This window comes from Macrotis lagotis, chromosome 1 (assembly GCF_037893015.1).
Source record: "Macrotis lagotis isolate mMagLag1 chromosome 1, bilby.v1.9.chrom.fasta, whole genome shotgun sequence".
Taxonomy (NCBI): domain Eukaryota; kingdom Metazoa; phylum Chordata; class Mammalia; order Peramelemorphia; family Peramelidae; genus Macrotis; species Macrotis lagotis.
The window spans coordinates 459768980-459793958 of NC_133658.1; the positions used below are offsets into that span (position 1 = coordinate 459768980).

General features: G+C 35.9%; 1 protein-coding gene across 4 annotated transcripts in view; it reads left to right on the forward strand.

The window, feature by feature from the left end:
* Positions 1-24979, forward strand: part of FSTL4 (follistatin like 4) — an 821307-nt gene that overhangs the window by 627896 nt on the left and 168432 nt on the right. For all 4 annotated transcript variants that reach the window (XM_074213575.1, XM_074213577.1, XM_074213574.1 and 1 more), the window contains exon 7: positions 23729-23895. In XM_074213575.1, coding sequence (XP_074069676.1) covers positions 23729-23895 — 167 coding nt within the window. The remainder of the gene's footprint in view (positions 1-23728; positions 23896-24979) is intronic.

The following is a 24979-nucleotide window of genomic DNA, read 5'->3' on the forward strand; positions in this document are numbered from 1 at the left end:
GTCCTGAAAGTGCACATTAGTTTACTCATTGGCAACAAGGCTTTGAGCCATAAATGCCTTGTTGTAGAAAGCAGCAGATTCCTTTGTGTCATTATCATCTTTTATCCATTATTTCTTGTATATTTGGTTTCCATATGTAACTCATATCTAACCTACAGAATCAAACTGCCAACTATTAGCCCATCTTCTTAAATATGATTATAAATTAAAAAACTAGACATTAATTGAACTCTTCATTAAATATACATGTACCTTATATAAAGTAGTACCCTTGACTCATTAGAAATATATATATATATATATATACATATATATATATAAACAAATGTATATTTATTTATAGAGAGAGAGAGAGAGAAAGTATCCTTCAACAATCAGTACTCTTCTGTCCTGTTCTACTGTTCATGCCATAAGCCCCCACTTAAGTACTTCCCATTATCAGTTTGCCAATAGACATAATTGGTGCTACACAATTGCATTTTATAAAATGGTATAATTAAAAATAGCAATATATTGAGTATATATATATATATATATATATATATATATATATGCACCTGTAGTGCATAGTATTCAATAGTGTTCTCTAATTTAGAGTACAATATTGTCTAGGTTTCTGTATACAAAATAAATCCTGTAAAGGTAATTCACAACTCCAGCTTCTGCAAGGGACTGTAAGTTATTTCTTTGTAGAATCTTCTCTAAGCTCTCCTCCTTGCAGGTTCTCTGCAAGGTTTGTTTTTCAGGTCACTTCTTAGAGATTTGTTCCCATCTGCAGTTTTATTCTCAGTTGTTAGAGGGAGACCTCTCTAGAGTCCGTCTTCAGCTCTCTTATCTATTGTCAGCTATGATCTCTGCATTGATTCTCAGAATTGCTACCTCCTTTCTTTAACTATGTTTGTCAGTACTATGTGTCTCTACTCCCTCAATTATGTTGCTTGAATTGATAGACACTTGGACTGCTACACTGCGAGTCTCTCTCTGGGCATATCACTATTTGACACCATGGTTGTTGGGGAAAGGTAAGAGAAAGAAATCTCCCATGCAGGAGTCTCTGCTACAAAATGCTCTTGAGCCTGCATTCCATGTTGGAACTCCCTCCAGGACTTAACTATTTAATAGTGCAATGACACATCTAGTTTTTGATTCAATGAAGCATCCTCCTTTATTTACATTAGAGAATAGGATTTGCATTTCATGAGGGGCACATTGAGTGTGACTGAAATTTGCAGTTATTTAATTATTATCTATGGCTATATACTTTGACTAGGCAAATAAGTTGGGGAGAGGGAAAGATCACATCCACTATCCCTTATATGCATATTGCAGAAATAATCTTTATCAAATCTCAAGCAATTGTTCAACAGCCTCAATGTGTACTTTTAGCCAGGGAATCAAATATAGCTCATTACCCTGATGCAATCTTTATGTTTTCAATTCAGTTTTCAGGGCTGAATATGACTGTGGTATAACATCTTAGTCAGACATAGGAATCAGAGACTTGGGTCTGTTTCCCAGACTCCTCTATCCAACTCTCTTGGGTAGCAACCAACATAATATGTTTTTTCCTATCTTTTCTTAACCATTCAGAATTGGCAATTCAAAGAAACATTCATTTGGCACCTATCATGTTGCAAGTTGCAGTGTTAGGTGATAGGGATACAAAGTTAAAATAAGATATAATAACTTCCCTTAAGGCATCATAATCTACTTGGGAGAAAACACATTTATACTTTTAATGAAATGCATCTCTATTTTAGGCATAGGCCAGTGTCATATTTGAAAGATAATTTTGTGAGAATGAGTGTATTTGAACCCTTGAGCAGGTGAATGTAAAAAGCTATGGTCATAATAATATGGATGAGAACAAATAAATTAACTCAAAAAAAGAGGAGACTCCCACATCATAAATAAATAAACCAAAAATAATTAATAGGAATAAGTTCTGGATATATCTTTCCAAGTCACTGAATACTGACTCAACCAGTATAGGGAATCAATGTAGGTTCACCAAGGCAACAAGTAGATTTCTACCAGAAGCAATTTCTAGTCTGTCAACATCAGAAGATTTCTGAACTGAGTAAGAATATATGAGTATGCAGGGGAAAAAATAGCTATTTTTCCTACATGATTTATAATGCATCTCACCATCATAAAGAGGACAATAAATATCCTGATTCACAGGAAGAGATTTCTTATATAACTGGATCCAAAAACTATTCTCTACCTCACAAGACTATTTGAGTAAAGAAAAATCATCTAGGATAAAATGATTGGTTTTTATGCAGAAATACTAATGAAAATAGTGTGTTATAATCTGTATAGTAACTTTGCCATACCTTGACACAACTAGGAAGTTGAAAGTTGTCTTTTGTTTGCTGCCTCTCTCTATCTTTGTCATTGGTTCCTTCTTCTTTACTCCCTCCTGGTAGTTCCCTAGTTTGTATCTGAATCTATCAGATCCTTGCTAGTGCCTGTGATCTACAATGGTAGCATCAGATCCTCAAATATTTGCATTCTAATGATGTTGATCAGGAAAAATGATACTGTAGCCCCCAGTTGATCACAGAGTTAAAATTCTGCTCTAACTTGGTTATCCTTCTTACTTGTCTGATTGTTCTTAAGTTTTTTTCTAATTTTTCATGCATATGATGCTTTTTAACTGTGGTTGTTTCTCAAGTCAGTCTGCAGCCCTATTCTCTACCTTCTTAGTGATACTAAGCACTTTCAAAAAATATGTTCATTTCCTTCTCTTTCTTAGTATATAAACTTTGCTAAATAGATGACAAAACAAATCAATTTATTCATCCTTGAGTTTCAGTTTTCTACTTTATAACTCTCCCTTTGGTATCCCAAACCAAGACATCACTTTTCAGCCTACACCTATCCTCTTCATGATCTTCCTTATTGAACACAGGAATGGGAGTAATGTCAATAAGACTCAAAAATAGACTGAAAATAGAATGTAAATGTATTTTATTAAAAATAGACTGAAAATAGAATGTAAATGTATGTTATTGTAAAGACAATAGGAAAACACAGTGTAGGAGAGTGTTATGATTAAATTTGGTTTTTAGTTATAGGAATTTTAGCTGAATGGAAAGTAGATTAGAGAGCAAAATGATTGGAAGCAAAGCAAACCAATTACAAAGTCATTACAATCATCTAGGAGGTAACATGAGGACATCCTAAACTGACTGGGGACTGTGAGTGTACACAGATGTGATTGATATTCTGGAGGTCCAATCTAACAGAATCTGATTGAACATCTCTGGAAGAGCAAGAGTGAAAGGTCAGGAGTGACTCTGACATTGTAAACTTGGGCTGCCTGACATAAATAAGGCAGCTAAAAAAAATGATGGGTTTAGAAAGAAAGGTAGATGCTGAATTTGAGTTGAATAAAGGACATGTACTCAGAAATATCCAATAGATAGTTGAGAATGCAGAGCTGATGTTCAACAGAATTAAATCTTTGGATGGATATAGATCTCTTAAGTCATCTGTATAAATATAACCATTAAACCAATGAAACCTGATAAAACATGCAAAAAATGGTTAATTAAGAAAGAACTCGAACCATTGCATTTGAGCACACCTATATTAGCCACACTATATGGTTTGTGATCAATGAAGCAGACTGGTAATAAATAACCTAATAGGCAGGAGAAGAAACAAGAAATTTACTATTGTGAAAAATGTGAATGCAGCAGGGGATAAGCATCATCAAATGTTACCACATATTAAAAATGGGCAAGGACTGAGAATAGTCTATTGAATTTGGTCACTAAGAATAGGAGACTAGACATCAATTCTGAAGAGATTTCTGTTTCTCTTTGTCTCACAAATTACTATGACCCCGCATCTAACTTAGAGGACAACTCCTGAATTGTCATAGAATCAAATAAAGAATTAGCCTCAGTCTTATCACCTACATAACTACTAGATGAAAATCATTTCATGGGGCACTTGGTCTTCCTTGGAGCATTCCTGACAAGCAAAAGACCATCATTGTACCTTGCAAAGAATGATGAAATTTAAGCACAAGCAAAAGAACAACAATTGAAAGTCACAAGACTTGTATTCAAACACCACCTCTGATAACATTTATTTCCTCATTCTTTCTACTTTCTTCATTTGTAAAATGAGGCTATCTGCCTTGATGGCTTCTCATATCTGTTATAATTTAAAATCCTTGTTCCTATGTCCCAGATCCAATAAGTCCCCAACAATTAGAAAAGTTCTTCTGATGTCCTAAAAGGATGTCTCTTCATGGGAAGTAGTTAACACTGGAAAACCACATAGTTAGGCATCAAAATGTGAATAATTTCAGTTCTCATCCATTCCTCAGAAGCTTTGGATCAATAGCAGTGTTTCCAAAAAGACATTAAATGCCAGATTATGCAGTAAAAAGGCCATACAACCTGTAGCAGGTCAGTGGAATGAGATCAACCAGGCCCAGAAAAGTTCATTTTATCAACATAAAGTGGTTGAGTCTAGGTTTTCCAGCACTTGTGGAAGGTACATGTGGTGATATTAATTATTCCCCAGGCAGACTGTGAGTCAAGTGCTCCAATGGCACCTTGAAGGAGAAGTAATTAGGAAGAGCTGTTGCTCCCTTGCTAAATGCATCTCAACAATGAATAACTTAACCAGAAAAGCATGTGCTTCTTGTTACACATGCAGGGCACTGTTGGCACAACCAGGGAGCTCCTCATCAGGAATTAATCAGAATAACAGCATTCTGAGAATGAGAAGTCAATTGGAATTGAAAAAAAAAGTAAATAGATTTCTGGAAGTAGTTCTCCTAAACAGTCTACTTATGCCTGTTTACATAATGAGTCCATCACTTAGCACCCTCAAGAGATTGTATAATTAAACAGGAAACAAGTTATATTTATTAATGCACTTTCAAGACCCATTAAATTATCCCCTATGCAGACACTGAACCTAGTATTGTAGATTACAGGTTATGGTTTGACATGGAAAAATTACTCGGCACTCTCATCAGCCAAGTAGGTAAGAGAATAAAGGCTACCATGTTTATCCTTGATTACTTAATTCCTTGATGTCTTTCTGATGAAATTTCAATGACTTAAAGAGTCATTACTTCTGGGGGTGAAATGTTCTATAACCAAAATAAACAGAGTACTCCTTTTAAATCTGTAAGACCCAAGTTCATGCCTAGTCTTAGTTGTCTGATCCTGGGCAATGCGTTTTATCCCTCTCAGCCTTTATTTCCTCATAGGTAATATAGAGATAATCATTGCATCTACCAAGAAAGTACATGTAATAAAATAATTTACCCATACCTAGAGCTTTTTAAAAGGAGGGGAAGGGTTAGGGAAGAACTAGAAAGAAAACAAATTCTTATGAGTTTAATTATTGGTTTTCAAGTAAATAAACAGCAGAGGAATTAGAGATTGCTTTCCAAAAATAGAGAAAGATAAAAATGAAAATAAATTCATTGAAATCAGAGAAGTAGCAGTCAGGTCTGAAACATCATCATTTATAATTCTCAACTCCTTTCTATGGGAGAACTAAACTATTTCATGTGACTAAAACACAGAAAGGGAAGGAAGAAGTATAAGGCCTTATGTGACAATAAAAATAAATGAGCAACTAAAGAAGATAGTGTTCTGTGCTGTCATGATCTGAGTTCAAATTCAACCTTGGATACTTCCTAGATGAGCTGTATACTGAGCAAGTAATTTAATCCCTGTCTACCTTTGTTTGCTCCATGGTGGTATGAGAAGAATAATAGGACCTATCTTTCCAAGGTTATATTTGGGATGATCAAAAGAGAATTATATAACTCATTGCAAATTTTAAGTACTATAGAAAGTCTATTATGGTGGTGATTTTGTGATATAGTTTCTTATCTTCATGTTTTTAAGAATATAAGCATAATTTCTAGGAACTCTCTAAAGCAGAGTGACTGATGGGATCCAGAAAGTGGTTCTATTGGAATATTCCAGAGGTGATCCAACATGTTGATCACAATTCTTCATCAGAAATGACCAGATGTATAGGAAGCATAGAGAGGTACAGTTTTAGAAATACAGAACTCAGTACTACATGTGAAGAAAGCACTTACAAGTAAGAATTTGTCCAATGGAAGGTGACATGTCTAAAGGCAATTCAATAGTAAACATGCCCCAATATTTAAAATAAGCAGTTTAAATGGTTATCTCCATTCACAAAGAGACAATGGTGAATAAAATCAATCATGTTTATTTAATACATCCTTTGTACCAGGATCTATGTTGGACAATGTAGATACAAAGAGATAAATAGTACCATTCTATGGCTCACCAATCTCTTGCTTTTTAGGAAAGGCCACACCATTCCACCCCACTCCAGTCTTCACTTATTCTACTACTTCCCAGAAGGAAAGAAAAAACATCATTTTAACTCCCAAAATATGTTCCTTCACCTAAACCATCTAGGCCAAACTCCAATGGAAAGTGAAGATCCTTTTTAATCCCCCTCCCCACTATCATCATTGAAACCCTCTTCTCTATCATCCCTTCTTTCCATTTCTCCTCATCTCACATCACCCAAATATCTTCCATACTTATCTCCTTCCTGACCCCTGACTCATGAAAAGATGGCTCTTCTTGCCAAAGTAAACCCCTCTACTTCTAAAAGTGATCCCAGTTTCTCAATCATATTGCCCCTTTCTATCATCCCCATATTCCTAAATACCTTCAGTCTCTTTCTCCCTATGGGTCACTTCCCTCCTACTGATAAACATGCCTATGTCCTCCCCATTCTAAAGCAAATAAACAAAACACCTCTCCTTTGATCCATCAGTCTCATATTCTCCCTTTTTTTGGCTGAACTAGAGAAGGACATCTACAAGATACCATTTTTTCTTTTTCTTTTTTTTCTTTTCCTTTCTTTTAAATTTTCTGTAATCATTTTTCATTCTTCAACTGAAACTAATCTTTCCAATATTACCACTGATCGCTTAATTATCAAATCTAATAGAATTTTTTTCAATTTTTATCTTTGATCTCTTAGTGGCCTTTGACCTATTGAACACACTACTTTATCTTGGTTTTCAGATCTGTCTTTCTTTTTAATTTCCTTGCTGAAACTTTGTCCAGATAAATCCTGCTAATCTTGGGTGTTCCACCCTCTATCTTGTCCCTTCTCCTATAACTCTCTTTACTATTTTACTTGGTGATACCTTCAGTTCCCATGGATTCAATTCTCATCTCTATTTTGATAATTCTCAGATCTTCTTATCTAGCCCTTGCCTCTCTCCTAACCATCAGATGTGCAACTTCAACTATTGAATAGACTTCTTAAACTAGATATAATACAGGCATCTTAAACTCGTTATGTTTAATACTGAACTCATTATTTTTGTTTTGTTTTTTGTTTTAGCAAGGCAATGGGGTTAAGTGACTTGCCCAAGGTCACACAGGTGATTATATTAAGTGTCTAAGGTCCGATTTTAACTCAGGTTCACTTGACTCTGGGGTCAGTACTCTATCCACTTTCCACTTAGCTGCCTCTGAACTAATTATTTTTCAACCCAGATTTTCTTCTGTACCAAGTTTCCCAATTACTGTCAGAGGTACAACTTTCCTTTCAGTGAACCACTCACAATCACAACTTAGGTGTCAACCTCTACTCTTTTTCTTTTTTTTTGCAAGGGTTAAGTGCCTTGCCCAAAGCCACACAGCTAGGTAATTATTAAGTGTCCGAGGTTGAATTTGAACTCAGGACTCCTGACTCCAGGGCTGGTGCTCTATCAGCTGCACCACTTAACCACCCCTCAACCTCTACTCTTTACTCTTTCACACACATACTTATATCCATCCCTTGACAATATCTGCTGATTTTACCTTCATAACACTTCTCATGGTACCCTAATACCTGCACAGATTATTGCTCCAGACTATTTGTTCATCACTCTTACTTATAATTTTATCATATTATCTGTGACATTTATTTTATAACTTAATTCATATATGTATATAACATGTATATATCCTATATATGATTTTATTCCATTTTAATAATTTCATATATATATATGTATATATATATATAATGTGTGTATGTATATATAATTTGTTTATCCAGCCAAACTGAGCTTCCCAGACACAGAAACTATGTCTTCCTCTTTCTCTACTCAACATTGTACATGTATTCAGCAGATAATCAGTCAATGCTAACTTTTTGGAAGTTTTATGTGTCTCTCTTAGCAACACATTTTTTTTATTTCCATAAAATATTTTGCTAGCAGCTTACAAAACTCTTCAGAAGCAAATGTCACACAGAAAGAAAGAAGATGCCTTTGACTAGCAATTCCCAGTCAATCTAATTTCTAGAGGCTCAAACAGAGAGCCAAGGACTAACTATTTCATGAACACTGAAGTAGAAATGCAAAAGGAAATTATCAGTGACCTTTTCAGTCCTAGTTACACATGGGCCCACTTCACCTGACAGTACTTCATCTAAATGAGTGGTTTATGCTATGTGATGTAGGATGAGCCTGAGGAAACCCCTTGTTAAAAAAAAAATGTTCCCAAATCTCCTCCTAGCTTGCTATGGTGCCCAATACATTAACACTATATTTTATTCTGATTAGGATAACTCTGTAGACTTATCTTTTAAAAAGCATACAGTCTTTTGAAAACTCACACCTTTGTGTGAATATTTAATCTCTTACTCCTGAGTCTGAATGGTAGGTTGGTTAAGAAATCACATAGACCCTGAGGATCTAGATGAGAATGGAACTATAAGTGGAGAAAATGATGTTAAAAAAGTAATTGTCAAGAAGCTTGATAATCAAATTTCACCCATCTCACAATTTAACCATCATCATGTCCAAGGTACTTGGACTAAGTCCAAAACAACTATCATTTAGAGAATTAAGGTAGATAAACCTTTCAGATAGCCTGACCAGAGTGTTGCAAATCTTGGGTTTTAACTGCCTGAATTCATTATATGTTGTTAGATCATGAACATTCCTTCCTTTCTTTATGTATTCCCTAGGGATCCAGCAATATTTAGGGTATTTAATTGCTTCCCAGAGTTAAACATGTCCTTTTCTCTCACTTAGAAAGCATTGCTGCTGACCTAATAGGGGATTTACAGAGAAAGGTTTCTTGAAGTTCCCAGCATGTAATACTGAGGATTTATAAACTGCATTAATATTAAAGTCAAAGCCTAAATTTTTATGTGGCCTGAGAAATCACTTTTCTGTGCAGCCTGTGTTGTGTCATTGTTGATCCAGCCCCAAGGCAAATCCAATAAAGTTTGTGTTAGAAAATACCCCCAAGGTAAGAATTCACTCAGAATGCAAGGGACTACCTCAATGTCTTTCCTGCACTGGGAGATAAATAGTCTGATTTTCTGGAAATTTCAATTAAATTAAATTAAAAGGAAATAACTATCATTGAATTACTCTTAAGAATTTAGCAAGATAGCCAGTTGTGAAGCCACAATGTGCTATGAAAACTGTACTGAATCTGTAGTCATAGGATTTGGGTTTGAAACCTAGCATTGCCATGCACTCCCTATTTGAATGAGGTCAGACAAGTCATATAAACTCCCTATGCCTCGATTTCCTCATCTAAAATTGAGAGAGGTGAACTTATCCTCTAAATTCTCTTCTAATTTTTAAATATATAATTCTGTGATTTTTTTTTACAAAATTTTTTTGCCTTGGTTAAAAGATTTTCTCAGAGATCTCATATATATATGTATATATATACATATATATATATATGATTTTGGAATTAAATTTTAAGTATCTTTCCTATAATAAGCAGTAAATTACCTTTTTACTATGTTATAAATAGTATGCTCTAGTGAATTGTTAGATTTCAAGTCAAGAGATGTGCCTCAGAAGTTTACTAACTTTATAATTGTGGGTAAACCACTTAAACTTTATACACCTAAACTACCCATCTTCAAAATGGGATTAATAAAAACTGTACTTCTTAATAGTAGTCAGATCTACGGAGATGTCATCACACTGGGGTAGCACTGAGGACAAAGCAGCTAAACCTAGAGACAGGAAGAAGGGTATCTGCCTCTGGAATTTGGAACAATAAGAACTCATGGGATGAAGAGAAGGCTAAATGACTAGCAAAGTATCCCTTTGGTTTTGGTTTGCTTTTATGTCTATTTTTACTCTGCAAGAATGAAATAGCTACCAAAAGAAGCAGTTGAATATAACTGCCAGAAAAAGACACTGAATGGCAAAGTACTTTTGTTGCTATACTGTAATTTTTGTCATGTCCAATTCTTGGAATTTTCTGAGTAAAGATACTGGAGTGGTTTGGCATTTCCTTTTCCAAGTCATTTTACAGATGAAGAATCTGAGGCAAACAATATTAAGTGACTTGTCCAGAATCGAGTATTAAAAGTTGTATTTGAACTCAAGCCCTCCTAACAGCTGGGTGGAACAGTAAATAAGCTTCATGCCTGGAATCAGGAAGACCCGAGTTCAAATTTGGCTTCAAATCCTTGCTAGCTTTGTACCCATTAAAATGAACTGGGGAAAGAAATGGGAAACCACTCATTATCTTTGCCAAAAAAAAAAATGGGGAGGGGGTGGGGGGATCACAAAGATTCAGACACTACTGAAATAACTGAATAACAACAATATCTTCAGACTCCAGGGCCAGCTTTTTATCCACTGTGCTACCTAGCTTCTTAAAAGCACTGTCAGTTGTTAATTCTAATCTATATCAGATTCCAAGTCTATGCCCTATGGTTCAGTCTCTGTAGAAATGTTTTGATGCCTACTGAAGTTGTCCATTATTCTTCTATAGTAACTTTTTATTACTCAATAAAAGTCAACTGAATTTAGTCCCAGGGGTTTTTATATTTCGTCTTTTTTTTTTCCTCCCTCAATAACTTCTATTGCAGTTAGACTTCACTTAACCTAATGTGAGGTAAAAGATGATCACTTTGAACATGATTGTGTCCTTCATCTGGAAGTCACTTTATATTACCTAAGAGTCTACAAATTTAATGGAATCCTAGATTTAGAACTGAATCCCTCCTTGGAGTCTTATTCCCTTATTTTATTGTTAAGTAAACTGAAGACCGGGGAGAGTAAATAAGCCCAAAGAGTAGAGATAGTACAGATGAGACATAGTATTTGAATCTGCATTTTTTTTAGGTTTTTGCAAGGCAAATGGGGTTAAGTGGCTTGCCCAAGGCCGCACAGCTAGGTAATTATTAAGTGTCAGAGGTCGAATTTGAACTCAGATACTCCTGACTCCAGGGCCCATGCTCTATCCACTGCACCATCTAGCTACCCCATAAATCAGCATCTTATAACACTAGAACCAGTGTTCTCTTCAACTGACCTGTCTGGTTGTAATTCAGTTGATCAAACTCAGTGCCACTAAAAGTTGAATATTTAATTCAACATAAGCTCATAGGTTTGGTAGAGATGGTAGAGCCATCATAACCCATCTAGGTTTATTTAGATTTGAAAGGAACAAATAGCCCAGCTATCTCATATAATAGATGAGGAAACTGAGTGGTCAAAGAAGGTGTGACTTGCCCAAGGTTACATAGATATCATGTTATTGAAGATTGGATTTTAACTCATGCTGTTTGACACCAGATATATTGAGCTTTCCACTGGACACCTATTCAATGTCAGTCATTAGACTATATATATTCACTGATTTCATATTGAGAATCCCTTAACCAAGCTTAAGGGTACTTAATTTATTAATGAAGAATATTCTAGTTGGAATGGCTAGGTCACACAGTGGATAGAGCACCGGCCCTGGAGTCAAGAGCATCTCAGTTCAAATCCAGCCTCAGACACTTAATAATTACCTAGCTGTGTGGCCTTGGGCAAGCCACTTAACTCCATTGCCTTGCCAAAAAAAAACCTAACAAAAATAAAAAAGAGTATTCTAGTTCATCTGACAGTGTTTCACCATGTGAACTTTACCTCCCTGAAAATCATATCACTCCTCTCTCTGATGGAAACAGTAATCCCTGCCCAGTGTTTTAAATGTCTGGTGAAGTCATTTATGTTGAAAGCATTTACTGACCACCTATATTGTATGAGGATCAGTGCTGGGTTGAGAAATATCTTTGGACAGATTGCACTCTTCACTGGAGAGATATGAAGAGATATGTTGAAACAGGAGAGTCACAAGGATATTATAACAAGAAAATAAAGGTGTTTAAAATGATCACTGCTTTTGTATTTGAGATAATAACCATTAAGGTTTCAGTTTGTGCTGCTGACTGCATAGGAAACCATTTTATACTCTGTTAATTCTTCTAACACAAATTCTTGGTTCTTTGGGGAAGTGCTGTCATTTTTGCCTAGGGTAGCCCTCCATAGGAATGACTTGGAAGGGATGGCATTCACTGGACATGTTTCCTTACTTCATATTCAATTCAATTATATTTCATCTCTGCTATGATGGTCTATGTTTTGAAAGAGTGCAATCATTAGCACATTACTTAAACTACATATGGACAATGAGAGAGCAGATATCACTGTTATACTACCAGTAGAATGTACCAGTGTTCACAAATATTTTGACACTGTGTTGATCCAGCACATTCAGGTCATCAGGAATAAAGTCAAATCCTGATCAAGGATTCTATGATCAAAATTTTTCAGTTTTAAGATGGACATCAAATGCAAAAGGTGTAACATTCATAGCAAGAAATCAGTATGAGTTCCATGCTATGCAGTCTCAGGGATTTATCCCTAATTTGTATGCCAATGTTACTTCCTATGGAGTTTCCCTGGTGACAGTTTACATGAATAATTTGCATTATTGAGCTGTCCCACAATCTTGATGTATCACATTATTGAGGATTTGGTCTTTAGTGTGAAGGAGATACTTGACCCAGTCGATAGAGAACTAGATATGGTATCAGCAAACTTGTGTTCAAATCTAGATTCTGATGAGTATAACTGCATGATTAGAGGCAGATCATTATCATCTCAGTCGCTCTTGTTTTTAATCATATTTTTTTCTATGTCTGCAATCTTCTTCCTTTTCGTTCACCATAATTGTAATCTATCTCTTGGTTATTGTCCTGCAAATTCAAAAAGGATCAAACTGACATTACTTTGTTTGTATTAAGGTACAATATGTTTGATTGTGACTGATCAAACTAATACAAGTTCAGAAATATCTAACACAGATGGGGCAAACAGACCAAATGAACATTTGGACAGGAGATATCTCTAAATTTGTGTATCTCATCTTTCTTTTGAGATACTACAATTCTGTTTTGTTCATGTACCCTTCTTTGATGTAAATGTACCATTCCATGTAGGTCTGTATTAATGTCTCCAATATCTCAAAATCAATTATAAAGTGTCCTTGTCCAAGAATGTCCTTGCATTCCTTCATTTTTCCAATTACATACAAAGATAGTTTTCAACATTCTTCTTTTTGTAACCTTTTGAGTTCATTAATTTTCTACCATTCTCCCTTCCCTCCCCTTAGAGCAAGTATTCTGATATAAGTTCAATATGTATGATCATTTTTAATATAATAGTCATCTGGTGAAAGAATTAGAACTAAAGGGGAAAAATTATGAACAAAGAAAGAAAAACATAAAAAAGTTTTAAAAAGGTTATCAAGTATTCAGACCTATGTGTCAGTACTTGCCTGGTCTCTATAAAATAATCTTTTAGGCAAATTTAGTTTCTGAATTTTCCCATCATTTTCATCAAACTAATCTAGATGTTTGTGAGTATTCTGGCCCTAATAAGTAAAGGCAATGCTATCCATCAGATCTCAAATCCAATTCATGTGCTTCTCATGGCATCACCAACCTGAGGTGGTTTTCTTCAAAAAGGAAGAACAAATATTATTACTTCCTGTTGGCCTATAGTTTCCTTTCCTATAGAAGGCAACAGAGAAGATGAACTTTAAAATCCCTTCCATCTATATACTATGGCTAAAATATGGGGGTCAACTTGCCAAGTGACCCCAGTCCCTTTGGAACCAAGGTTATTACTCACCAAAGCATTTCTCTCTTGCTCTCATCACCTATCCAAATTCTAGGTCTTACATCTCCTCCTCAACTCCATTGTGGGAATAGCAGTGGTAGTAGCAGATTGTTAAGATTTCCTGCTCTGTCATGCATGTATACATATTTTCTGAGTTTTCCTTAAAGCTTTCTTTTTGCTCTCAAACAGAGCTAAAACACTTTATTTTATAATCCTTCCTCAGCTGCCTCCCCCAAAATGACATATTTATAGAGAAGTAGTTGCAATTTGATTCAAATTCTCTTCCTAGCCAATCTTTTTTTTTGCAAGGCAATGGGGTTAAATGACTTGCCCAAGGCCACACAGCTAGGTGTCTGAGGCCAGATTTGAATTCAGGTACTCCTGACTCCAGGGCCGGTGTTCTATCAACTGTGCCAACTAGGTGATTGTACATGAGTGTAGAATTACAACACTACTTCTGACAGAAGGTCTCCTCTCTAATTTTTTGTGTTGTAGTTGTTATTCAGTCATGTCTAGTTCTTCTGTCTTCATTTTGGGTTTTCTTAGAGTGGTTTGCCATTCCTTCTCCAACTCATTTCACAGACAAGGAAGCTAAGGCAAACAGAGTTAAGTGACCTACACAGGATCACACAGCTAATGAATTCAGGAAAATAAACTTTCCTGACTCCAGAACTGAAGCTCCACTATGGCACCTCATGACTTTCCTCCTCAATATTGAGAATTGTTTCCATTCACTGCTTTCAAATGGACAGCTAGACTGGGAAAAAGACTATTCTGAATGAGTTCTTGAGGTCTCACTTTCATTCCTCATGCTTAAGTCCTAGTTCCAAATTTATTTCATCTTCACCTGATAACTGGCCCTGAGTCACTCAGTTTTAAAGTGAGGTATTGAATTTTTCCCCCATCTTAAGTAGTCTTTTGGTCAAAGAAGATTATTTACTTTCTAATTCCTGGAGGAATCTGTGCGTACCTCCTCTCTTCCTCAGCAGTAGATATTGTTATGCCTTACTTTTTTACTATTACATAGTATTCATTATTTTCACTGATTCTGTGCCAAAAATAAATACTTGGTGTAGTTAAGCATTCTTTGTCCTTTGCAATGGTTGTTAACTTCATATTCCAATGTCATGTGATTAGTGCTTAAGAAAAATATTAGCTGGAGAAGGAAGAGTTTGCAAAGGTGTACTGTTTTCTGATTTGGCAAATCCAAAATGATTGACAATACCCTTAAAAGCAAGTTGGCACTCTTCACTGCAGTTAAACTTCAAAGATAGAGTTTGGAAAACAGATGATCATTTACTCTTTGAGAACCACAGAAAGTGAGGCAAATTCTTTATACTTTTATTCATCACTTAATGTGAAATTTCCCACCTCTAGATTTTTTTCTCTTTTAAGTAGGATTATGATGGAAATTAACAGTAACAACTGGGAGTTAAATAGTTACTGACTCTTTGGAGAAACTGGAAGTAGGAGATTTAGAAACAATCTCATAAATATGTTCATAGAAATCAGAAAAATGATTTAATGTTGCTATGAAGAGACCTTAGAAAGGGCAGAAGAGAATGAACAATTTAGTGATGAGGAAGTTTATATGAGCAAGTGAAATATGAATATTCAGGAAAGGACAGATTGAAGAGTATAGTTTCTTGGAAGCAAAAATAGTGTTTCAGGAAGAGGGTGACCAAGAGTAGAGTATTGAAAGTAAAGATAGGAATCAGAAATTTTAGAGCTGAAATGAACCATATAGATAATCCAGTCCTTATTTTCCAGTTGAGGGAACTGGATCTCTCTCTGAGTTTTGAGACTCAGAAAGATTAGATGAGATAACTTGCTAATGTCATAAAGGCAATGGAAGAAATTGTTAATAGACTTAACAAAAAGGAATAGTAAAGCTTGTATAGAATGATGGGGAACTAAAGTCTTCTGTTGCCAACCCCTGTTTATTCTCTTTTCTCTAAATCTATTGTCTAAGACACTATTTTTATCACTTAATTATGATGGATCATATTCAATTCCTCTCTCATAGTATATTTTGTGAGATAGCCTTATCTCCTCAACAAATACCCCTACCTCCCAAAATTAAAGGTTTCTTTCCCTGGATGAGAACAGAATGACCCAGCACAAGTCCAGGACTAGGTAGGTCATTAATCCTTAATTGTTGAATTGAATTGATTCAAGATTTCCCTGATGAATCTAAGTTCACAGAAGCAAAGGAAAGTTAAGATCCTCATGAGACAGAAATAAACTTAATGCTATATAGTCAATCAAGTATTTACTAAGTATCTGCTATTAATACATTTTGAATACAGCTTAAATCAAATTAGGTTGAAAGAAATGGGAATGTCCTTCATCTCTTCAGTACAATATAACATCTTACCATTTTACATTCATGAAGGATTAGGGTCCTAACAGAATGAGACCTTTCAAGTCATCTATATATTGGAGAGGACAAAGTAATAATACCTGATTCCAGTTTCCTTTAAACAAGAACAATTGCACTAATTAGGTGCTGGTTAAACCAAGAAAGAGAAGGGAAGCTGTGCCATTGAGGAACTAGTAAAGCATTTTACTTGGTAAAGTTCTGCAATTGGCTCCAGAGGAGAAAGTGAAGCGGGTGACTTAGCACAACAAACCTCCTCACTCAAATCTCATTCATGTGCTTGTCTTGGCTTGTCTTCCCTTATTCAAGAATGAAGGATAAATGTCATTAATCAATTAATTATTTTGTTCTTTCTTTGTTCTTTCACCCTTCTCCTTTTTAATTCTCCAAGTAGTTTACTCTTCTTGTCTTATATTAAAAAGTGTTAGGGGCAGGCCTGACTCAGGCCCTTCCTTGATAACCAATTTTGATACAAATTGAGATTTTCTTAGGTCATATAACATTTAACAACAGGAGATTTATTCAGTCATATCAGAGAAAGGTTATTCAATAAGGTTATTCAAGTACTGAGCTACTTAGTTTCTTCCCACTTCAAACATATTTACATAGACTAGAAAGGGGTTTGATTAACTGAGCAAGGTAAAATGACATTAATATGGTCACCATGGCTTCAAATATCTTTTAATGTTCTTCAGTGACCATAAAACTGCATCAGCATAGCAGAAGATAGAAGAAAACTTCAATGTACTTTGACCCAGGCCAATCAATATGTAGTATAATTTTTTCATCTTTTAGGAAAAAACTAGCCTTGCCCATGTTAGGGTTGTGGGGGACCATTACTGAAAAAGAATTTACTAGAAATAAGTGCTGACAAAAGTTGGTGGTGAGATGCTAACATAAAAGCCATAAAATGTATATATGGTTAAATATGGTTCTTCTGGCTCAGTGCTCTCAAAAGTAAACTATGAGAAACAGACTTTAACTTTCTTAGCTATCTGTTCCTTTCTGAATGACTCACATTTGACAGTTTTCATTTGTATTGTAGCCAAGTTTTATCGCTGAACTGAAAACTCATTAACTCTGTTTCTTATTTGATTAAACGCCAAATAGTCTTTTTTTATTTTTATTTTATTTTTTAATTCTCATTTTGTACAAATATTTTTCACATTAATAAAATATTCTTGTTTAACAGTAAACAAAATACCCCTCCCCTCCATGAATATAGACTTGCTTGGGCGATAAAGGGGAGAGAAAAAAATTAAAATTAAAAAAATAATAGTAATAATTGTAAGTATGGCCAGGTGGCACAATGGACAAAGCACCAGCCCTGGAGCCACGAGCACCCGAACCCACATCCAGCCCTGTAGACCCAACAATCACCCAGCTGTGTGACATGCAAGCCACCTGATCCCCACTGCCCTGCAAAAACCAAAAAGAAGAAAAAAAAAGACCCAAAATAAAATAAAATAGTAATAATAGTAGGGGTGGTTGGGTGGCAGACAGAGCATTGGCCCTTGGGCCAGGAGCACCCGGGTCCAAATCTGGCTTCAGACACCCAAAGATCACCCTGCTGTGTGGCCCCAGGCAGGCCACCCAGCCCCATTTGCCCTGCACCCTCCCCCAAATAATAATAATAAAAAAATGTGCTTCAGTCTTTGTTCCAACACCAACAACTCTGTCATGGGTGGATCACATTCTTTATGGTAAGTCCATCGCAAAAATGGCTTCCATATTTTTCCAACGTTGCCATTGCTGATCGCAACTCCCACCTTTCTTATTTCTCCAACTACCATGTACTATATTTTCTCTCTCCTTTCACTCTGACTCTGCTGTAGGGTCACTGAGTGGTGAAGCAGACAGATCCCTGGTCCTGAGGCCAAGAAGCCCTGAGCCCCCATACCACCCCTTAGGCCCAGAATCCACCTGGCACTATGGTCCTGGACATGCCTTCCAATCCCAGCCCCTTGCAAGAAGTAAAAAAGAAAATGTGTTATATCTGACCACTCTTCCGCCATGGTCCATCCTCTCCTCCTTTATTCACATCCCCACCCCTTCCCCCTGCTCCCCCCTCCATCTTACTCCAGATGTCTATACCCCATTGAGTATATATGCAGTTTCCTCTCCTAGCCACCTCTGATGAGAGCAAAGTTTCCCTCATTCCCCCTTGCCTCCCCCCTTCCATATCATCGCAATAGCTCATTGTAATAAAAAATTCTAATTATATGAAATATCTTGGCCTATTCCCCCTCTCCTTTTTCTTTCTCCCATTACATTTCCCTTTTTTTCTATTGACTCAGTTTTTACACTATATTTTATCTTCAAATTCAGCTTTCTCCTGTGCTTCAACTACAAAAGCTCCCTCTACCTGCTCTTTTAACTGAGAAGGTTCATATGAGTATTATCAGTGTCATTTTTCTATATAGGAATACATGCAGTTCATCATCATTAAGTCTCTCATATTTTCGCCCTCTCCTCCAATCTCCATGCTTCACATGAGTCCTGTATCTGAAGATCAAACCTTCTGTTCAGCTCTGGCCATTCCAAAAGGAACATTTGAAATTCCCCTGGTTCATTGAGAGTCCATCTTTTTCCCTGGAAGAGGACATTCAACCTTGCTGGGTAGTTCATTCTTAGCTGCATTCTAAGCTCTTTTTGCTTCCTGTATATTATATTCCAAGCCTTACGAGCTTCCAATGTAGTTGCTGCTAAGTCCTGTGTAATAATGACTGCAGCTCCATGATTTGAACTGTGTCCTTCTGGCTGCTTGTAATATTTTCTCTTTGACTTGGGAGTTCTGGAACTTGGCTATAATATTCCTAGGGGTTGGTTTTTTGGGATCTCTTTCTCAGGGGGATTGATGGATTCTCTCCATTTCTATTTTGCCCTCTGCTTCTAGAATATCAGGACAATTTTCCTGTAGTAATTCTTTGAAAATGATGTCAAGGCTCTTTTCCTGATCATGACTTTCAGGTATTCCAATAATTTTTAAATTATCTTTCCTAATTCTGTTTTCCATATCAGTTGTTTTTTCAATGAGATATTTCACATTTTCTTCTAATTTTTCATTTTTTTGTTTTTTGTTTTTTGGTATTGAGTCCTGATTTCTGGTAAATTCATCAATCTCCCTGAATTCTATTCTTTGTCTGAACGATTTGTTTTCCTCAGAGAATTTTCTTATCTCTTTTTCCATCGGGCCAATTTTGCTTTTTAAGGCATTCTTCTCCTCAATAACTTTTTGAACTGCTTTATCCATTTGACCTAAGCTGGTTTTTAGCATGCTATTTTCTTCAGCATTTTTTTGGATTTCCTTGACTAAGCTGCTGACTTCATTTTCATGTTTTTCCTGCAATTTCTCTCCTTTCTTTTCCCAGTTTTTCTTCCAACTCCCTCATTTGATTTTTGAAGTCTTTTTTGAGCTCTGTCATAGCCTGAGCCCAATTTCTGTTTTTCTTGGAGTCTTTAGATGCAGGAGCTTGTGCTTCCTCATCTTCAGACTGAGTATTTTGATCCTTCTTGGGCTCATATGCAAAATATTTCTCAATAGTCTTCCTTTTGTTTCTCTGCTTGCTCATTTTCCCAGCCTGGGCCTGGTTTTGGGGTGCTTCCTGAGCTTTTGGGGCACTCCCACATAGGGTTTCAGTGTGTGAGGTTCTGTCCTCCCTCCTGGTCTGTGAATGACCATAAGCGCCCCCCTCTGACATGGGGCTGAGGTGGGAGCGGCCTGCTGTTCTTTTGGGGGGGCCTAGACTGCAATCAGCATCTGAATGTGGTCAGAGCCCCAGAGTCCTATTCCAGAGGCAGAGGACAGAGCTCTGCCCAAATACAGTCTTAACTAGGGCAGGGCATTTCTTTCTCTTGTCAAGTACTTCCCCATGAGTATCCTGGCTTATGATAGTCCACTCACCATAACCATGCTTCCTAGTTTATTCCCAGTTGGCAACTTTCAATGTCTCTCTGTGTTACTCCTCTCCTATGGACCACCCTAGGACCCTAATGGAGTCATTAACTGTCCCCAGCTACTCCCAGCTATTCTCAGTCCCATCTATCAAATGTTTTTATCCAGGTGAATGAATTCCAAGTAAAGAACCCACCTAGGCCTTTACCTAGGAAATGCCAATTGATGACTTATATCAATGCCAACCCTTACTTCCCTTGATCCTATTCATCTGTTCAACCATTTTTATCTATAACTTAGATAATGACACTGGAATATAACCTTGTATATTCTATATCCTCCACCACTTGTTTCTAGTTTCTCTTTCTCATTGCTGTTTGTTCTTTATCACTGGGCTGGGTAGACACCTGTCTTTAATGTGTTGACTTGTACAATCTCCAGAAGAAGTTTCCAATTACACATTCTCACTAGAGATTAAGCATCTCAGTGTGGTTTCATTCCCCTTCTCCACATAATCTTCCTAACCAGTCAGTAAGCTATTATCTTCCCATTGTTTTGGGGTATAGAGCTTAGCTATTGAAGATTATTTAATGATAAATATTTAGGGACAAGAAGAAGAAGAAGAAGAAGAAGAAGAAGAAGAAGAAGAAGAAGAAGAAGAAGAAAAGAAGAAAGAGGAGAAAGGAGGAAGAGGAAGAAGAAGAAGAATGAGGAGGAGGAGGGGGAAGAAAGAGGAAGAAGAAGAAGAAGATAATTTTGTTAATATAAATCCCTTTAGAATTTTAAAAGGTTATTGGGAATATTGATAGGAATGCATTCAATAAGAAATTCATTTAATTAAATTTTAAATATCCATTGTTTATTTTTTGACTAATATTTGTATAGCTAACAGAAACAGGATTCTGATCATTCAGTATTCATCTTTTTATATTTGGCATCCTTTCCAAAATAAAACATCTTACATACAGGTTATCAAAAATATATTCAAAACTTTAAATGTGAATAATAATTACAAACAAATGGAAAAATGCAGTCCTACTTCCTAGGAGGAAACCATTGAGGTTACAGTTCTTATTTAATTTCTTTCTAGCAGGCTGGTTTTACAAGTTCCCAATGCAATCCTTGAAAGGTTCTCCTATCAACTCTTGCCTCAAATGTTTGTCCTAATTTATTAAACTTTCACTCATTCACCTTAATTCTCTGATCTTTTTTTATTCCTATTCATTGCACTACTCATCCTCCATCCAATCTGATGTATTCAGAGTCCCCTGAACATATGTAATCACAGGCTCTAGAGAATGAAGAGTTCTTAGAGATTTAGGTCAATCCCTGCATATAACAACTTAGGATCATAGGAGCAAAAATGAGAAGCTAAAGTAACCTCAGATATCATCTATCCAACTGTGACATTTAACAGAACAGTCAATTGAAGACAAGTTTTAAACTACTGGTTTCTAATCAATGGGAAATAAAGAGCAGAGCTGAGATTCAGACTCAATTCCATTTTTTATATTAACTTGTGATTTTCTATGTTTATTCCAATACTAACTTCATCACCCACAGGAAGGGGAAGATCCCTTCCTTTTACCTCTTTGCTTCCCTTGACTGTAGTTTAAAATGAAGGAGATGCTTCTTTCAATGCTCATCTCTTCCAAGAGATCTTCCTTCCACAATTCCAGATCACTAAGGTCTCTCCTTTCTCTAAAATTCCATATAAGAATTAAAGGATTTAATATTAACTCTTTGGGTACTTATTGTAGGTTATGATGTATCTTATATCATTCATTATCTTGTAGTTTTTCTTAATTTTATATGTGTTAAATTTAAATATATTACATAATTGTACATGTCTAACCTATATCTGATTATTTAGCATATCAGGGAGGATAATGTTATAAAACTGTTTTAACATATAATTGGGGGAAATAAAATTGTATATACTAAAAATAAACAAATATATATGCATGTCACATATATATTTTATCTCAATTGACATATAGTAGATGCTTAATTCACTGAATGAAAATGATTGAATGAAGGGGCAGCTAGTTGGCACAGTGGATAGACCACCAGTCCTGAAGTGAGGAGGACCTGAGTTCAACTCCGGATTCAGACACTAATTACCTAGCTGTGTGACCTTGGGCAGGTCATTTAACTCCATTGCCTTGCAAAAAGAAAAAAGGAAAGGAAAAGACTGAATGAATCCTATTCTGTGAGGAAACTACTTAGTGAGTCAGTGACTTTTGGATCCAGCAATATTGATATACTCTCTTAGGAAATGTGAGACTCAGCTTGATCCCCTTCTGGCATATTTCTTTAAGGGAGAATTTCCAAGAATTTTAACACAGAAACTGGTTTTTTCCCTTTCTTCCATTTTACTATAAAATTATCTAGTTAGCTATCTGATTTGCCACATTCTGGATTATAATCCAAAAAACTAAGTTTAATTTTTCTTTTGTCTCTTAAGTGTACATTGCAATACTATGTTAGGCACAAGCAGAGCAAAGAATTTTAGATAAGGCAAGATTCTTCTTCTCATGGAGTTTATAATCTATTTTAGAAATGATACAAACACAAATAACCATAAATCAATAATATATAAGTATATTAAAGGGAAAAAAACAAAATTTGCTCTAATTTATTTATTCCAGCAGATTTCTCCATCAATGAGATTAACTGAATTATAAACCAGTATTCAGGTACTCCTCTTTGTGTGGCAGAGAATTGGACCCTGTGTCTCCATATGGATTATAGTTCCCCAAGTCCTCCAGAGCTGACTCATAATCTCCAACCTTCATAGTTAACACTTGCTGATCCACAAGCTCTATTTCTATAACTTTGGTAATTTTTAGTTATTTGAATTCCCAGGAAAATTCCAAAGGATATTCCAAAAGTGAGGCAAGCTTTTTCATTGGATTTGGTAAGGCAAGAGATTTCATAACCTAGGATTTAGGCAAGAGCATCTCTTAAATGGTTTATGGATTGACAAATGGATTAGAAATCTATCAGCTTTACTTAGCAAAGTAAATTTCCTTGCACTTCAAGATTAAACCATTACTTTTATAATGTCATTCAAATTTTGTCTGACTTGTTTATGTCCTCCAGTCCTTCAGCATGGTTCTGTCTGCCAGAATCACTTAATAAACATTGAAAATTATTATTTCATCCAATAGTAAGTAAATGAATTAATGAATGAAACATACTTGTTTAGAATCTGTGCCTGAAGCATAAACAAGAGCATAGATTTGAAGTCCAAATACTTTCATGTTCCTTAGGGTTAGGAGGAGGAAATGTCTAAAAAGATTCCTTGACATCCTCCCCATCTGTTCTTCATTCTTAGTCAACATTATCACTTACTTCAGTAGTCCTACAGGCAATCTCAGTGACAGCTCAGATCTTAAATTTGAGTTAGCTGTCTATGAAAGCCTTCACCCTGACCTTAACCTTGACTTTCTTTTCTGTTCTGTTGCAGAAGTAGTTGATCTGAGTCTTCCTGAGGAGCAGAAGATCATTGTTACCACAGTGACTGTGGGGCTAAGCACAGTATTAACTTGTGGCATACAAGGGGACCTCAGACTCCCCATCATATGGGAGCGTAATGGAGTCATCCTAAACTTCTTGGATTTGGAAGATATCAATGTAAGTCTTTGCTTTTTTAAAAAAATAAAAATAGTCTGTCCCCCCACTCTTTTTTCTGTGTGCTATCCCTCTTGGAGAATATATTGTCTGGAGTTGGTATTAGTTAATTATATACTTTCAAGACAGTAGCAGAGACTCCATATGTGTACAAGATAAATGGAAATAGAAGTTGGGTATGAATGCTAGATTGCAGAGAGCCCTGAATGATAGCTAAGATATTTAAATTAGTTGTGGTAAACAGCAGAAGAAATCACTGGCAGTTTTCTGAGAAGGGAGTAACATTATGTAACTAACTTTTTTTTTATCAGTCTTGTACTTTTATTCTAATAAGAAATTCCTGTTGAAGGAATTCACATATGAAAACAAAGCAGGATCTTTTCTGCAATTTATTGTCTTGGAGAACTGCCTGGTATATTGACAAGTTAAATGTCTTGCCCAGGGTCACAAAAGCAATTTGTGTTAAATTCAGGATTTGATTTCAGGAGTCTTAGGCCACCTCTCTATCCAGTATGCCATGCTCACTGCTCAATTCAATAGTAAGCTGAATTAATAAGTGTCTAATGACCTAAATGGGCATCTGAGTGACACAGTGGATAGTGTTGGCCTGGATTAAGGAAGACTCATCTACCCTGAGCTCAAATCTGGCCTCAAGTATTTACTAACTGTGTGACCTTGGACAAGTCACTTAACCCTGTTTGCCTCTCTTTCCTAATATGTAAAATTAGTTGAAGTAGGAAATAGCAAATAACTCCAGTATTTTTACCAAGAAAAAACCTAAATAGGATCATAAAGAGTCAGACATGACTGAAAACAACTGAACAAAAATGATCCAAATGAATGAAAAATGATCTATTGAGACCACATCTGAAACATTATATTCAATGCCAGCTTGTTGTCAAGTTTTAAGGAAGAAATTAAGAGGCAGTGTTATGTTAATAGGTAGTGTTGTACCTAAAGAGTGAGATGGAGACCAGAATTTGATAAGGTTTGAGATTTTTATTCCAGGGGACTGTCTGGGGATTGAGTACCCAAATCAGACAGCACCTGAGTGTTCAGGGGATAGGGTTTTTATAGTGTTGTGAGG